We start from the raw sequence: 18,046 nt of genomic DNA, 5'->3' as shown, positions 1-18,046 counted from the left end.
GCACACCTGTGATTTCTTCTCCCCAGTGCACAGCTGTCCTGGTTTGAGCGACACAGGACTAATTTATCTTCTAATACTTGGGAAGACTGCACTTTTAGGAGACTCCATTTGTGACAGGAGTCTGAATTTGTGAAAATATTTACTTTGTAGCCAGCTATAGTGTGTGGGTCTCAAGGTCTCAGTGTTTTCGAGCTCACCAGGTGCAGGGATGAGGAGGAGCGAGAACTGAGCACTTGACCCAAGCTGGCCAACAGGATTACTTCATACCATCAACATCACATTCACTATAAATTAGAAAGTTTGCTGTGAAGTTTGCTCCCTCCCTTGATGGCTGCCATCCTGAGAACTTCATGCCCCGGTGCCGGACCCCCAATGCCTTCCCTTCCTCCCGAAGCCATAGCACTTGCGGTGTCCCACATCTACTGTCCACTGCTGGGAGTGCACAGCTTCCCATGGATAGAATGGGCTGAGTACAATCTTTGCATACTCTGTGTTGGTATTCACAGAATGGTCAGGGTTGGAAGGGACCTCTGGAGATCATCTAGTCCAACCCCCCCGCCAGAGCAGGATCACCTACAGCAGGTTGCACAGGACGGCATCCAGGCGGGTTTTGAATGCCTCCAGTGTGGGAGAATCCACAACCTCTCCGGGCAGCCTGTTCCAGTGCTTTGCCACCCTCAAGGTAAAGAAGTTCCTCCTAATGTTAAGATGCAACTTCCTGTGCTCAAGTTTGTGCCCATTACCTCTTGTCCTGTCACTGGGCACCACTGAAAAAAGACTGTTCCCATCCCCCCTGGCACCCTCCCTTTAAGTATTTATAAGCATTAATAAGAATTGGGATAATAATGATAATAATATTGGGATCAATGTTGGTTCTTTAGTATTGTTAATCATCTAATCTTTCTCTATTAAATCTGTTTATACTTCAGCTCCCAGGTTTCCTTGTTTTTCCCCATTCCCTTTCCCGGGTGGGGAGGGGTCATTGGGTGATAGAATGATTGTGTAAATGACAATAAACTGTCATGGGTTTCTCAAACCGTAATAGCAGCTTCCCAGACCTACTTCTTGTTCTCCAACAGCATGACATGGTGAGCCAAGAGAACCGTCTCTTTGCTAGAGACCACAAACGAATCCTTCAGGCCCGGTTTTACCAAGCTTCTCCGGCTCCCCGGGCCGTGGTGTCGTGCAGTGGCTGGTGTGCCGTGGCTGGTGTGCCATGGCCGGAGGAGGGAACGGTGCTGGAGTGCACAATGAGTTGGACGCTCAGATTGTGTCTCCACAAGAGACACAGTTGCGTAACCCCAGCTGCCTAAAGAACATGAGGGAACGTCCTTGTGAAGAGGCACTTGTGAAGCTTTTACACGAGGAAGTTGAAGACACCACAATTGAAAGCTTGAGTATGGGGAAACCATATAACCAGATAACAAGAATATTGGATGAGGGAAAGGCTGTTGATATTGTATACCTGGACTTTCAAAAAGCATTCGATACTGTCCCCCATACAATTCTCATGGAAAAACTGGCTTCACACGGCCTGGATGAGCATACGATCCGCTGGATCAAGCACTGGCTGACTGGAAGGTCCCAAAGAGTGGTGCTCAATGGATTTAAATCCAGCTGGCGGCCGGTCACAAGTGGTGTGCCTCAGAGCTCAGCGTTGGGACCATTTCTGTTCAATGTCTTCATTGGTGTTCTTGATAAGTTCATAGGGTGTATCATCAGCAAGTTCGCAGATGACACCAAGTTAAGCAGGAGTGTTGATTCCCAGGAGGATAGAGAAGCTCTACAGAGAGACTTAGATAGATTGGATCATTGGGCCAACATCAATGGTATGAGTTTCAACAAGGGCAAGTGCCAGGTCCTGCACTTGGGCCACAATAACCCCATGCAGCGCTACAGGCTTGGGGAAGTGTGGCTGGAAAGCTGCCTGGCAGAAAGAGACCTGGGGGTTCTAATTGACAATATGAGCCGGCAGTGTGCCCAGGTGGCCAAGAAAGCCAATGGCATCCTGGCTTGAAATAGCGTGGCCAGCAGAAGTAGGGAGGTGATTGTGCCCCTGTACTCAGCACTGGTGAGGCCCCACCTCGAGTATTGTGTCCAGTTTTGGGCACCTCAATACAAGAGAGATATCGAGGTGCTGGAGCGAGTGCAGAGGAGGGCAACAAAGCTGGTGAAGGGCCTAGCTGACAAATCATATGAAGAGCGGTTGAAGGAGCTGGGACTGTTTAGTTTGAGGAGGAGGAGGCTGAGGGGAGACCTCATCACTCTCTACAACTATTTGAAAGGACACTGTAGAGAGGTTGGTGCTGGTCTCTTCTCACAGGTAATTAATGACAGAACAAGAGGGAATGGCTTCAAGCTCCAACAGGGTAGGTTTAGACTGAACATTAGGAAAGAATTTTTCACAGAAAGAGTGGTCGGGCATTGGAATAGACTGCCCAGGGAGGTGGTTGAGTCACCATCCCTGGATGTGTTTAAGAGACGTTTAGATGTGGTGTTGGGGGATATGGTGTAGGGCAGAACTTTGTAGAGTAGGGTAGATGGTTGGACTCAATGATCACAAGGGTCTCTTCCAACCTAGACAATTCTATGATTCTATGAAAAAAGTGTCATTTTCAGGGGACTTTAGCCTCACTTTTGCCCTCAACAAAGACAAGGTGAGACATGAGCCTGTGACCTGAGCCTGTGGACTTCTGGTTTGTCAAGACTGGTCACTGCCTCTGCCTGGGACATTTCTCCTCTCCATTTCATCCCAATGAGGCATTTTCCAGAGGTCCAAGCAGGCGACGAGACCAGGCTGACCCCGGTGGAGGCAAGCAGCTTTTCAAGGGCCCTCCTGTGGTGGGTGGAGTGATGCGCTTCACTCATAGAGAGAAGCCGCAATACATTTATTGGTATAAAACAGGGATTTAACAAAGTTTGATAGTAAATGTGACAGCGTTTTAACAAGATTCAATAGCAAAGGCACACTTGGTTATTTACTGCATAGAGAACAGGGTCAGACAGAGCTGTCAGGGAGACCCTCCCATTGGGTCATGAGGTTCAGAGAGGACCCCCTCAACTTCTCAGACAGGAGTCCAGGTGCAGCTGGACCCAATCGTAGTCCCAGACTTAGTCAACGGTTTACATCAAAAGGATTATAGATGTGCAATCAATCCTTTCTATCACTTCGCTAAGAATTGAATGTTTAGCATCTCATTAGTCACTTACAGAGGATCTGTTCTGGCAAGGAATCTCCAAATTTTGAGGAGTAACCTTGATTGGTGTCCCTGCCCAAGGGGAGATCCTGGCATGCAGCCCACCGCCGGGCAGGAAAGCTCAAAGGGCTCTGGGGCTGTTCGCTACTTATGGGTGTGAGATGATTGACCTATAGTCATATTTGCATATTGACCACAGAACCAGCATTGCGGCTCGGTGGGCTTGTGGCTCAAGTTAGCCCTTGGCTACTGAGTCCTTATCTGTCTACCCAAAACCACGTTGAGCTGGATGGAACGAGATTCGCCCACTGCGACCACTACAGGTGGTTATTGCTTGAATGGGGTTACAGGAGACAAAGGTCAGGTTGGTGGTGGAGAGGACGAGGACGAGGACGAGGACGAGGACGAGGACGAGGACGAGGACGAGGACGAGGACGAGGACGAGGACGAGGACGAGGACGAGGACGAGGACGAGGACGAGGACGAGGACGAACCCCACGGGCTCCCTACCCACCCACCCCCAGACTATTTGCAACCGCGAAAGGAGACTTTTCCGCTCTTTTATTCACGTTTAGGGGCAATTAAAGGGTGATCTGTACCCGCCCCGCCCCCTGAGGCCCGCCCCGCCCCGCCCCGCCGCCGGCACCTGGCTCCCCCCACGGGCGCCTCCCGGCTGGCCCCGTCCCCCTCCCGACCACGCCCACTCCCGGCTCGGCTCCGCCCCGCCCCGCCCCTCGCATGCCGGGGCTCGCGCCGCCGCCGCCGCGTCCGTTGGGGCTCGCGCTGCCGGTTGGGCCCCGGCCGCCGCCTGGCGCCGCTGCCGGGGCCGGCGCGGGAGGATGCGGCGGTTCGCGCGGGTGGCGCTGCTGTGCCTGGGCTGCGGCCTCTGCTCGCTGCTCTACGGCTTCAGCCAGCTGGCCCTCTCCCTGGAGCAGGAGCTCGGCGGCGGCGGCAGCGGCCGGGAGCGGCAGGCCCCAGACCCCGCCGCGCCCGGCGCCCGGGGGCAGGCAGGCGGCGGCCGGGCGGCGGCGGGGAGCGCGGGCCGAGGCGAGGCGAGGGCCGGCAGGTACGGGGCGCGGGGGGTCGGGGCCGGGCCTCGGGGGGGGAGGCGGGGGCGGGGGCGCGGGCGGGCGGTGGTTCCCCCCCCCCGCATTCCTGAGGGGAGGGCCGGGGAGGCGCGGGACCGCGCTGGCCGCCCTCCCGCGGGCGGAGCGGAGCTCGGCGCCCGCCCTCCTCCCTCCCACCCCCCCGCGGGGTCGCGGGCGCCCCCGGTTGCTGAGTGGCCGCCGCTCTGTTCGGGCGGCGGGGAGGGGGCGAGGCTGCCGCCGCGGCGCGGGGTCGGGAAAGCGCTTTGGAGGGGGAGCGGGGGTGGCGGTGCCGCGGTGCGCTTCCTCCCGGGCGGCTCCGGCATCCCGCGGGCCAGTGAGAGGGGAGCAGGGGTTGGAAAAGCCTTAAAAAAACAAACAAAGGAAACTTTAAAAAAAGTGGTGTTGCAGGCCGGCCGGTGGCCGAAGCCGGGCCCCGTGGGCGGCCCCGGCGCGGGAGAGGCGGGCGGCATCGGGACGGGGGGAGGGCGGGTTGTGCTTCGGGAGCGGGCCTGACGCTCCGCACTGGTCCCATACTAAAATGAGACTGCTTCCTTGTTGCAGCGGGGTAGATGAAGGGAGGAGGCTTCATTTTCTTCTTCCAAGCTAAGAAACTTTCAAGGTGTTGCTCAGTTCTGAAACTTGGTTACTTAATGTCAAATCTAACTTTATTCAAGCAAAAATGCTTTTGAAGGGATCCTTTAATAAAGCCAGTCTTCAGACAGGGAACTGTGAGTTCGGTTCCACAGTTGAAGTGGTGTAAATCTGAGCAGCGCGCATTCTGCATAGCTGCATATTTCTGTTGCCTGCCTCCTGTAAGATATTTTTAATTAGTCAAGCGGTGAGTGACGGTATGGAATGAAAAATTGCTAGTTTTCCTTTAGTTTAGTTTCATGATCCTGTTCACTTGTGTCTACCAGAATGCTAATGCCAGGAAAAGAGGAGTGACAGGAGATCTGTTACTAAAGCAGGAGGAGAAATTAGCACTAGGCCTTTCAGGGCCAGCCTACCTCTAGCTCTGCTTAGATTCCACAGCAGTTTAAAGCAATGTAAGTTTGATAGTTTGGCGTCTGTCCCTCCTTCCCAATGCTGCACACACTCTGGCCTACCCCCCTCCTTACGCTGCTTGTGCTCCTCTGATCACAGAAGTGAGTTGATCTGGCACGCTGGCCTGCCTGAAAACTTCCTAGGTTTTGACCAGCTCAGCACTCTGAATTGGCTCATCATGTAATTACGAAAGTGTTGGTGCTGGTGCGAAGGAGTTATGGAGGATGACAGAAACTCTGATTTAATCATGTTAAAATATCATGAAACAGCATTCTGAGTTGCTCGAGGTTGAGTCAGCTGAAATGTGAAACCCAGCTTTTGACTCGTGTAACTACTTCAGAGAATGTTTTTTTCTTATGCTTTTGCTTTAGTTCACATTAATACAGAGAATGACTTCAACAAATGTGAGCGTGCTTGTTTCTCACTTGTTGACGATTAAAAACTCGTTGTGAAAAGTTGAAATCTACTAGTTCTAAAGATGATAACTGGAATAAAAGAGTTAACTTTAACAGTTTTGTGTAATATTTCATTGGTTTAGTAAATCAGTTTTAAATAGAAATGTGAAGAAAAAAGTCGTATGTATGATGCATATTTTCTTTGGTAAAAGAAGTAGTTTACCTGAAGAAAACTTGTGTTGGGTAAAAGCTTATAATCTAAATAATTTGTTATTAGTAAACATTGACATTACTTTCAGGTACGTCATGCTCCTAGTTGGCAAAAGAAGAACCAAGTTTATTTTAAAAGCTATATTTTTTTCTTTTTTAGTGTTCGTACTAAAGTGTAATTTTAAAGTCAAAGATACTGATGGGGGAGAAAGAAGCTGAGGTGAAATGAGAGATAAATCTGCCCTGTGGTGCAATGTGGAAAAGCTTTACAGACTGAGAAAGTTATTTTTCCAAAGGTCTTCAGTGCTGCAAATAATTCCTGTGCATACAGTTTCACGGGAGCGTATCTCCTTGCAAAATCAGTGTCTGTTGACACCTGTGTGGAAATTCTTTACCTATAAACTGCTGTCAAACTGAAGGCTCAGGATGAACATCATCCAGTTGTAAATTATTGAAGTTTTATATGCTATTTGTGCAAACAGTGTATGCAAAACTCAGGTGCGAGTCAGTCCCTTAGAACAGTCCCTAAAAGGCTTTTGTTTAAGGAAAACATCTGTCCTGTGGCAGTTAAACACCCCACTGAATGTTTCCGTAGATGTATGTTTCAATTATTCTCAAGTATTAAACCATGTTATGTTCTCCTGTGTAATTGATACTCATATCTTGGTGAATGTATTGGTGTTTTTCAGTTTTTATACTTCACCTGTTTCTTTAGTGGAGGCTGAACATGACAGCCATACGGCTGTTTTATGCCTGCTTCTGACTGTCTTGGGATCATGTAATATCCTAAAGGGTTCATAACCGTATAGAGTAAATTGTGTTCAGATAACCTTCTAATCCTTCTTGAAGTTTAGCATTTCATATGCATTAACAGTAACTTTCAGTAATGGGTTGCTTCAGCTGTTTTCATCGATAGCTTTAGAATATAGTTTGGCAAAGCAAATGTAGCTGCGATCTGAAGGCATTTACGTACTCAGCAGTGATTTCCTCTTCTCCTTAGCCGAGAAGGGTTTTCTTTGCCTGAATAATCCAGTTTACTATATGACATAAGGGTAGAAAGAACTCAATTGTGCTCCATGATGCAGGGGGGATGTTGAGATTTCTGGTAGTTTTCAGACACATACAAACATGAAATCTGCAAGCTTTGAATATAGCTTAAGCATATGGCACCTGGAAGAATTTTGCAATAATGACGATGCTTTAAGTAGAAAATATTTAATTAAAAAGGAAGTACCATATTGAAACTAGAATTACAGGTTGAGGCAAGATCCTCCAATAAACATAATAATTCAGGAGAGCTTCTTGGGTAATCATTTTGGTAAGGAGTTGTTTGTTTCAAAGGGTACAGTAGCCTGAGGAACAAGATGACTAGAAACTAAAGGCTTGTATCTTGAAACTTGATATAAATTGCTGAAAAACATTTCAAGAATTTATTGGCTTAATACTAAGGTTGGGTTTTAGTTGTGAAGAAGGATTAACGTTGAAGGTAAATTGTCCTCCTGATTATTCATTCCAGTGAGAGTAATAGTAATGAATAGTTAGTAATGTCATATATAAGAGCTAAATGAACAATAGATCTGAACTTGAAAAAAAGAAAATATTGAAGTTGTCTACTTCCAGAAGATACAAAGTCAGTCAAAAGTCAGTATATGTAGTCAGCCTTTTTTCCTTTGCTAGTATGGTTTACCGATGAGGAAGAAGGCTGTGAAAAAATGAAAAAAACCAGAGTGAATAAATGCATATTTGCTACATGTATGTCATTTAATAGTACTATAATCTGCTGTCTGTGGAGGATCCTTTCAAATCAGTCTTCCTCCACATACTTTCAGATCAGTTAATTAGCAGACTGTGCTTATGAGAAGTGAATCTTCAGTTAATTTTATCAATATTGCCACTTCCATTAGGCAGATAAGATCCATCTTTCCATTCAGGTCCAAAAAAAGTGCTATCCTAATGGCAAGTCTGAGAAGTAGAGCAGGAATCAGTCTGTTGTCAGTTCTGTGAATTCAGTGAGGTCAATGAATTTGACCCTATTAAAATGAAACATTTTTTCCATTATGCTGTAGTTAAACGTTTTCATGCAGCCAGCCATACTGTTTTGTTATGTGCGCACTGATACCTGACTGTATCTGTCTCTTGCTCTCTAATTATGCTGGCAAAGGGAGAGTTAAGTGGATTATAGTGCATGGAAAAGCGTAGGAGGTATACCCACAAGCTTAGGCAGCAGAGGAGGGTGGTTGTAATAAGTAATTTGTTCTTTCCTTGCACTGTATGCAGCTGTTTCTGTGTCAGAACTTAACCAGCAATTTCACCAAAACCAGCTTCTCAGCTGGTCTCGTGCCTTAAGGAATTGGTCTAGAAACTGTGTAAGCCTTCCAAAATATGAGTAAAACTTCTAAAAGGATGTAACATTGAACAATATGGAAGTTGAAGCTTCATTTAAAAAACAATCTGCTGAATTTGTGAAGCAGTTGACTAGCAAATGTTATTTTACATCGAAATGTTGTAAATTAATGAAACATTATCAAGATTTTTTCCAGTTAAAAAGTTTTTTCTGTGCCAGACATTTAACATTACATCTGCTGTCTCCTATCTAATACAGCCATCGCTTCTCTGACAAAACACATCATAACACGTGTGATATTGCTGCAAATGGTCAGGCAGAGCTAGTCAAAAGAATCAGAAATCCTCAGTACATTTGGGAGTTCTATTGAACATCTCTTAATCTTCCCAAATTTCTACTCCTGTGATTAGGAGCAGGAAGGAACTAAAAAATGCACCCTTCCTGTTCCACTGCATGTTGTGGGTCATGCTGGAGGAGAGACAGCAGTTTGGCTCAGTCAGTTGATTCTTGCAGTTGGTTAGACTTGGGTTGTTAATGCAGTACTGACAGGAAGGCAATAGTTGTGACTCCAGCTAGTTGACTGCAACCCTCACCATTTGGACATACTGCTAAATTTGCTGTGAAGCTACAGTAGTGTAAAAGATGCCACATAGACTGAAAAGTGTACTTGAAATCTGTGATCTCCATTAGTTCGCCCACTGGTGTGCTTAACAAAAGGACTTTTTTTTTTTTTTTTTTTACCACTGATTGTTGAGGCATTCCTTATGGTTAAAGCTTGACTTGCCTGAGCACGGGGCCTCAGTCCGTGTGAATGCAACTTGTGCATTGCTATGTATTTTGCACACAAATTTAACATTGTCCTTTAATTCTGAAAATAATTCTTTTCAGGTCACAATGTAGACACCTTTGCTAGGTCTGCAAGACTAAAATTTTTACTAACCAAGTTTTGTTGAAGCTAAATTACCTGATAAAGGTAATTATTAAATGTCTGGATGCCTAAGGGAGAGATACCTTGAACTGGCAAACAGATCTTTGAGGTCTTTGTCTATCATACCAATGACTTTTTAAACTTTTTATTTCTTTGTTTTCTTATTTTTGACAGTGGTTGGTCTTAGGAGTGTCATGGAGGCGAGGCTGCTGTCCCTGGGTGCAGCCAGTAGCAAAGCTAAGCCTTTATTCCCCATGGGCACATGTGCCCACTGTGCATACGTACATGGCTGGACACAGACATTAACACAGGAAAAACAGCACTTGCACAACCACAGACAACACAAGCGGCCTGATCCTGTTCCCTTCTCTGGCTGATCAGGGTGAAAGGATTTTAGTGAAAAATATATGAATGTATATAGCGTGGATCCTTCCAGTACCTGACCTTAGACAGTCTGTACAGGACTGGCTCCTGATCCTCCCGTCTCCCCTGTTGCTGGCCTAGGCACACAAGCCCATGAGGCTTTCAGCCCTACTTCAGTTGCTGGTACTTAGACCCTCTTAGACATGCACACATGTGCACAGATGCATACACTATGGATCCTTCCAGTTGCTGGCCTTAGCCTGTGTGGTGGCTGGCCACGGGATTGCCTCATGCAAATGGGTCTTTTGGATAGCCAGTCCAGACCTCTGGCCTTAATATTAGCCAACTCCAGGGCATCTCTGGTGGCTAGCTTGGACCTTCTGGTCTTTCCAGCAGCCATCCCTCAGACCCTAGTCTCCAGGGGCTAGGTTGAGAGAGGCTTTTTCAGTAGCTCAGACCCTGTGATCTCTGCAGAGCCTGGCCCAGCCCTTACGGCTTGACACCTGGCTCCCAAGCATCTTGCTCTACTTGCGGGCTCGTCTGGCTTGATACTTGCTAGTGATAATGTGCACCAACATGCACACCCGCATGCTGCATGCACACACGTCTCTCCAGTTTCTGGCACTGCAGGCTCATGGGTTGCTATGATCTGCGGCCACCTTTTCATTTGCTGGCACTTGGACCTCTGTGCACACACATGCACATGGAATGGAGCACCCCTTCACCCAGGAAAATAGAAATTGAGTTTAATAATGAGACACAGCATGGCCAATTATACTGACTACCTAACTGTTTGCACGTGACTGGACCCTCTTATCTGTCTGTTTTTGCATTCTCCTTCTTCCCTGATCCGCCTTTGTCCCATAGTGAGCCCCACACCCCTGCAGGCAGTAGCCCCTGTAGGCAGTTGGTAAGGTGGTCTGGAGACCCTCTCCTGTTGTCTCATCTGGTAAATCTTCTGCTTGGCCCATGGGCTGACTGCTCTCCTGCATTGGGGCTGGGTCAGGGTGCTGCTCAGTGTCCCTGGATTAGATTACTGGGTTTCCTTCACCTGACATTATTTTCTGCTTTCTATTTGTGAAGACTGGCCTTTAATCACATAACCTATAATAGGTGTGAGCAAAATATCCCTCCCTAATGCTGAAGGTGACTATTCCTGCCTGACTAGTAACCTCGCACAGGTAACAAGGACTGTTCTTGTTTGATGAACAGATACAGTGCATCTCCCTAGCCTTGTAAAGCACTTGTGGTGCTTATTTGTAGTCTAAGATTGTGTCAAGTTTTGTTTCAAGCAGAAAAAAGAAGATATTCATGAGTGGCATTTTGAATGATCTTATTGTGAATAATAAGAAGAAAACGCTGTCTGATGATTCCAATCTCTCAATACTTTGTATGCAAAAGCTTTATGGAATATGGTAGCATATGGTCAGTTGAGAGAGACTTCTGTTGGTGGGAAAAAAGTCTTAGTCTAACATTAGGTAAATTATATATGTACATATCCTAGTAACATTTTTGTTTCAAATATGAAATTTATGAATCAAATCCAAGGCTGACAACCTTGTCATCGTGGTAAATGGGATGTTGGAAAGGCCTAATGTGTCAGAGAAATTACTTAGGCTTTAATTCAAGCTTGCCTCTTACCTTGGTAGTCTGGATAGGGATAGTAGCTCAAGGCAGCAAAGAAAAACACAGCTCTTGACAGCTGGAAGAGGAATCCCCTGTAATAATAATAAGATGATAATCTTCCAAACCAGAAAACTGTTTTTGAGAGATAGTCTATTAATTTATCCTAAAAGTAATGAGAGACAGTTACTTCAAAAAGGTACACAGTAGAGATCATAAAGATTGTTCTTCAGATAAGCGCAAGGTCTTAATGTGCCTTGAAGTTTTTAAGAAACTTCAAAAGCCACAAAGATTAATGTAAGAGAGAATCTGGCAGAGAGAACTTGTGGTTTTATACCATTTAGTTTCCCCAGAGGAGTGCAGATATCCCGGTCACAATCTACATTATCCTTTTTTGTACCTGAATATTTATTTGTGGAAACCATTCTTAAGTCATGAGACAGAATTACTTGACTAATTCTTGCAAGCACATGTATCTACAGGATATGAGGACTTCCTGCAATCTGTACCAAAGAACTGCTCCACCCCCCACGATGAGGCTTTGTGAAACAGTGTGTTTACCACATCATTTTTCTCAAGTGTTGAAAAAAGAAGAAATTATACAGCTTGCCATTTTTGATGCTTCATTAATCTATTAAAAGTGGTATTTGCAAAACATTGGCCTTTACAGATACCAGATAACCCTACCAAGATGATGCTGATTAATTTCAAACTTGCAAAGCCAACTTCAAGTAGAGTTCTGAGCAGTAGTCCTTAAATACCTTGTCATCATCAAGGTTTTGTGTGGGTTTCCTTCTTGCACATCTTTCATTCACAGATACCAGCTTTCAAAGGAGGATAAACTATTGGCATTGTGTCACCAGGGCAGGAAGAGGGCGCATAGCAAGTGACTCAAGAGTATTCCCCTTGCTTTGCTCATTTAAGATTTTAAATCTTGATGTCGATTTCCTCACCAGAACCTTTGAAAATATACTTCTGTTGCTCTTTTTAAATATTTCCTGTATTATTGTTGCATAAGATGTAGTGGTGGACTAGTAGAACCTGCTTTTTTAGTTGTTAGTGTAGCACAAGTCAATAAATTATTTGTCTTGCCATTAGTATGGAGAAGGAAAACTTGCCAGATGTGGTGATTATTTGTGTATTGCATTAACCTTTTGTTATGAAACAATAGAATTCGTTGTTGCTGACAAGCCCTGTTTTTTTGTTAAAAATCAGCTTTGCAGGTTTGCACCAAATAATAGTGTCATTGATGAATAGGGATTGTGTTTAAATGGACAATGCAACTTTGAAAATGAATTGTTCTACTTGTTCCCCTGCTTGAAGTAGTCAAAGGTATTGCAAAGATGAAGGAGTTCTTTCAGGCAGTAAGTGTTGCCATTCACTCTATTATCTATGGACTTATACTAAGCCAAGAACATAGAATGACCCTCAAAAATCCCAGCCCCTGTTTTTCTCACTCTGAAAATATATGAAGAGGAAAGACTAAAGGATGGGGCCCATTCTTCCTTATAAAGAATCCTCCTGGTTAGCACCTAATACCTCCTCTTTTGTATTATCTAAGTTCCATTACATACCCAGTCTTCTGCCAGGTAATTAACTATTCAAGTTATGTTTGAGCTAGAAAAGAATCCATTTAACTTTGCCATAAAATCAGTAACATTTATATAGGCTATTTTTGTCTTATCCTGTTAGGTGTAAGAATTTGTCTGTATCTTTCTGGAATTCCTATTGGATGCTGCCCTCTGATGTTTGTGGAATGAACTGCTTTTGGGAAGCTGCTTTTAGGTAGGATCTATTATTAAATAGTACTTTATTATTTGATTGCAGACAGGTGTAGCTGATGAATATTTTTTGCTATTTAGCAAGGTGAAAAAGCAAAATATTTTGATTACTTCACATGCATTTCACCTGCTTATATTATGGTTGCCTTTAGCTGGGATTTTTCCTGTTCTATTATGTTTTTAAAATTGTAGACTCAGATGTTATTACGAAGAATAAATTTTTTCAGTTACATTGCTTCATTAAGTAGACACTTGCTAACATTGGTAAAAAGTCTATCTTAATATAGTCTGAAAAGTTACTGATGAATTAATTATTTTTGATAAATAAAACTTGCTGCACAGTAATGCCCATGATGTCACTTGTAATAAAAACTGGCAGATGTGTTAGTTGTTAAGTTTGGAGGGGTTTTTATTCAAGTTACATGTTTTACAGAATTTGAAGAGGGTATTTCATCCAAAAGCATTGAAACAACCATTTTAGAATGTGCTTTAAGACACAGTATATTAAAGCATAGAATGTGTCCTTTAAGTTGCATCTTTAACAATAAGTTTAAATGTTTTTATGTGGTGGTTCAGATGCTTTAGACTGTCAGTTTATGGAAGTAGCTTGAAAAGAAATGGAAAAAGCCTTAGGCTACTTGGAAGATATATTCTGTAACGTACATAGTTTTCTTCATTACATAATTAAGTTTGTAAGTTAATTTTTCTTAATATTTAAAATTTTACTGATTGTCCTTTGATATGGCTATCTCTTCCTCTTAATCTGAAACTTGAATATTTTTAGGGAAGCAAAGGAAAAAAACGTTTAGCTTCACAAGACTTAATGGATTTTTGAAAATTATGATTGTGGGAAAGACTTTGGATCTGTCCCATATTCCTCTGCTTTTGTGCTGTCAGTGCTTTTTAAGCTCATGGGTTGCCCAGGAGTTACTTGAAGAAATGGCTTAGATTGATTTTTAGTCTGTTAGTGAACTGAACGTGTGATTTGGGACTGCTGCATCTTTCTCCCTGCCCTTGGTAGCCAATGTGTCATCCTCTTTTGGCATAGGGATTCATCTGACTTTCCCTTTGGCAGATTTAGCTGTCTGAGTGGATTCGGTTCACTACTTTTTTTTTTACCTCAAAGGTTAGCTTTTGGGAGTTTAGCTTTATGAAGTTTAGCACGGGGGGTAAACCAAATGTCAGTGCTGTTGTGGTGGGAGGCATAGGGGCTTAGCCTATGCTTAGTGGAGGGACAGGATGTGATTGTAAGCTTCATTCATCCATGGACATCTGAGCCAGTCTAATAGTTGATTAGTACTGAGAGAAGAGAGGGTCTCACTGTCTTCTGACCCCATTGCCTGTGATGATATCCATGAATTCTCCACAATACAATGTAATGCACTAAAATAGCAGAAAACTTCCTTTCTTGATTTTCTGCCAGGTTTAAGGCAAGTGGGAACTTGGAATCAGAAGTGGAGAAACCCCACATGTATACCTTAAGATGTAACTTGTATTATTCTATTAAGCATGCCATATGTGGCTATGAAGACAAGTATGCATTAATAATGGTATCACTGGGCGAGTGCAGTTTCTGTCATATTTGCAAAATTTCATGTTTATACATTTTGAAACTGAAAGAAAAAATCTGCTTAAATGTGTAAAGGGGATGTAGTGTTCAGATTGAGTTTGATTATTTTATTAGTGTACTACTATTAAATTCATCCTTGTATGTTGTGCTGGGGTGCTTGTTGAATTCCTCAGTGAACTGCTCTAACTTCAGAGGGGCTCTCCTTGTCTTTCCCAAGCTTTATTTATTTCTTGCTCTGTTTAATAAGTTCAGTTGGTTTCAAAGAGGTGCAGTGAGTTTGTGTAAGAGAAGAGGTGGGGAAGATGGCAGAGAGGAGGAGAAAGTGCACCCTCTTTGGATAGCAGCAATCAATTACAGTGTCTCAGCATCTGAACCTGCTGCCTAAGCCTCATTTCCTTGTATGTGCTGCAGTAACAGAGAAGATAGTTGCGGTTTGGTTTCGGCTTTGGATATGAATTATAATTTTGTTTAACTCTCAAAAAAAAATTATGTGCATTGTAGTAGGGACACTGAGAAGTTGAAGGGTTTAGACCTTTGATATCATCTTGTGCTTCGAACGTGATGCTTAGTAGTTGTTCTCAAGCTCACAAATCAGATTTTTGGAGGAAGAGGAATGAACTTAATTCCATGCAAGTTTATTAACCACAGCAAATGAAGTCTAGCATTCTTGTTTTCTGAGATTGTACATCTAGGGCTACTTCAATATTCTTCATGAAGATAAATCCTCTTGAAAGCTTCTTCTCTAAAGAGGCAACATTGTGATTCTAAATTGGGTGTCTTTTGAAATAGAAAGTAGTGAGACTTCTATCACAGTGTCCTATTCCAAATAATTTGATCGTGGATTGACTAAGCCTTTGTGTTCTTGTTAAGTGCAGTTGGTGTAGTGAGGTGCAGAATAAAGGTGGACTTTGAAGAGACTGGGATAGGGACATGAGAAAAATGTAAAAAGCTCATGAGAGCTATGTATCTAATTGAAATCTTAAGATAGCTAACTCCGCTGCCTATAGATGTGCTAACGAAATAATGGGAATGCCAATGAGTTTGCTTTTAATAGAAGTGGCAGAGTCTAGTCATTGAACTGCACTAACACTTATCTTCAATCTTCTATTTGGCCTGGTTTAGTACATAAAATACAACACCACCACAATTCATCCAGATCATAAATCAGTTTGTGAATTGAGATTCTGGTGTTCTATTCTTGCTGTTTCAAACTCAAATGAGTTTGTTTGGAGGAGCAGATCATATGGCCAAAATTTCTCTGCCACTAATAGATTCATAAAATTTATCTCAATGTTAGAATGTCTCCTTTCTCTTTACCAGTGAAGTTTTCCAAACATTGGAAGGTAGTACTTCAGCTTTTGCATTTTTAAGTCTTTTCTTTGAAAAAACTTAGCTTGTTTTCTCTCTGTTTCTGACTTGAAATTCCAGTTGGCTTTTTTCCTCCTGGGTATCAGAACCACAGGGATTTGTTTAACCATGAGAGAAAGAACTGGGCATAGACGTTTTTTGAAAAGCAGATTGCTATGTCATTTCCTCTGAATAGCTGTAAGTGTATAAAGTGTGAAGTGACAACTAATATTCTGTGGATTTGTGTAAGACTCAAGTTAGTATAACAGAAGTGTTGAAGACCTGTAGAGGAATCCTGAAATTTTTTAGGAGAGGTGTATATATAGACTTCAGTATGACTCATGCTATAGGTAATTCAACATCATTTGAAATTGGTGAGCTTTGAGCAGTTGCTTATTCTAATAGTGGATAATAAGGAACTTGTCTCTTGAAGTTAATCAGTGTAAGATCTATTGCCTATGCTGTATGTGGGAAGGATTTTTGAGCTATTCTGCCCCCACATTTTTTATCAATATTCTGATTATGAGCATTATTGAGGCAGAATGTCTTGTGTTTTTGGTACAGAGTATTTCTTGTTAGCTTTCGCAGTGAGCATGAGATCAGTTTTGCATATAGTGGTATGGATTTTATAAAAAATTTAAAAAATGCTGATAAAGATAACATGAGGCTCAGTTTTTGCATGATCTAGATGATGCCTATCTTTTCTGGTATACCTTTCAAGGTGCCCAGTGTCATCTAGCTGCTATGGCTGCCTATTTCCTCTTGAGACTGATTAGGGAAAAATTCCTAGGGGTCATTACTGTGGCTGTCTAACCTGCCTCATTTCAATTGTTGGATGTTGCTTCTAAGTGGATTTTAACTTGTGTTGCCTATTAAAGAAAAAGGGCACTGTGGTTTTTTTTATTTTTTTTTTTTTTTATTTTGTAGTATATTGAGGTCCTGGTGGTGTGGATATATTGAGATAAATTGTGACAGTCCTGAAAAACAGGACTTCTCCTCTAAACTAGCTACTTCATTGGAGGATGGGGCTTCAGACCTTTATAGTAGATTTTTAAATGACTAATATATTGTAACTTCAAGCCTAATCTACTGATTGAGTTTGTAGTTGAATAGATGACATTTGGACATCATATGCACTGGTATCATTAGCATACTTTCACAGGGTAAGCTCTGATTATGACCTATTTTTAATTCAGTGCACTAGTAAAAAGTTAAAAAGCTGAGAAAAAACTAGAATTTTCATAGCTTTCAAATCCAGGTAATTTCTGTGTTTGCCTTGATCCTACTTCTTGTAAATGTGGGAATGTTAAACAGTTACATTTTAATCAGTATCAGCTTTGTTGACTTCTCGCTCTGCCTATTGGCTTTTCTTTTGGTGACTAAAGGCTGCTGGGTTAGGCTCCTTAAAGATTGATTGACTTAGATCAAACACGAAGCATTAAAAGGAAAAAGGATGCAATAACTAACCCATCTGTATTGTGTTTACATATCTGCCATTTGTTTTTCTGAGGCATATCATGGTGCCAGGTTTGAAGTAATACAGGTTGATTACATGGAAATGTTTTCTCTGCCTGTTCTATGCTAATCATCAGACAACTTGTCTGGGTAAAATATTTGCACTGATAATGTGGCTAGATTTTTATACTGAAGAAGAAAACAGATTTGCAATAGGCTTCTGTTTGTTCTTTTTGTAAGTGTGAACAACTTCTAGCACAGCTGAACCTGGCAACCTAGTCCATTTGGTTATAATATCAAGGAAAGTTTAATAATATTGTGGAAGAAAAGAGATTTTATTAAGCAACCTTGTTCAGGAAGCTGAATATTGCGTGCTTCTTGTATGTTACAGACCACATAGAGAAAAGATCAAAGAAAAGTGAGGCTGTAACTCTGTCAGAACCAGTGTAGGAAAACTTGTTTTGATGCAGAATAATTTTTAAAATGTTTTTTGTAACCTACAAAATAATTCCTACATCCTTGTATTACCATTATGTAATATAGTGGTGCTTGTACGTAAAAACTGGAGGTGCAAGTTAGGATGAGAGCAATTTTCTGAGAAAATGACATATTTTTACATTGGTCAAAACTCATGCAATTATATTAGAAAAGGTAACTCCACAGTGGGCCAGAGTAAAATTTGAAAGGACAATTGAGGTGAA

The 18,046-nt window shown here is 42.8% G+C and overlaps 1 protein-coding gene across 3 annotated transcripts in view; it reads left to right on the top strand.

Moving 5' to 3' along the window:
- Positions 1-4,036: 4,036 nt before the first annotated feature.
- The window catches only part of GXYLT1 (glucoside xylosyltransferase 1), a gene marked incomplete at its 5' end in the record, with an annotated part of 34,744 nt that continues 20,734 nt past the window's right edge, over positions 4,037-18,046 (top strand). The window contains 2 exons of one of the 3 annotated variants that reach the window (XM_082498452.1): positions 4,037-4,263; positions 12,885-12,977. In XM_082498452.1, coding sequence (XP_082354578.1) covers positions 4,037-4,263; positions 12,885-12,977 — 320 coding nt within the window. Of the gene's footprint in view, positions 4,264-12,860; positions 12,978-18,046 lie in introns of all 3 variants that reach the window. The other 2 variants (XM_082498451.1, XM_082498453.1) reach the window with 2 other exon arrangements.

The sequence above is a fragment of the Vanellus vanellus genome, assembly GCF_965231255.1.
Source record: "Vanellus vanellus genome assembly, chromosome: 1".
Classification (NCBI taxonomy): domain Eukaryota; kingdom Metazoa; phylum Chordata; class Aves; order Charadriiformes; family Charadriidae; genus Vanellus; species Vanellus vanellus.
This window is presented reverse-complemented; position numbering and strand designations above follow the sequence as displayed.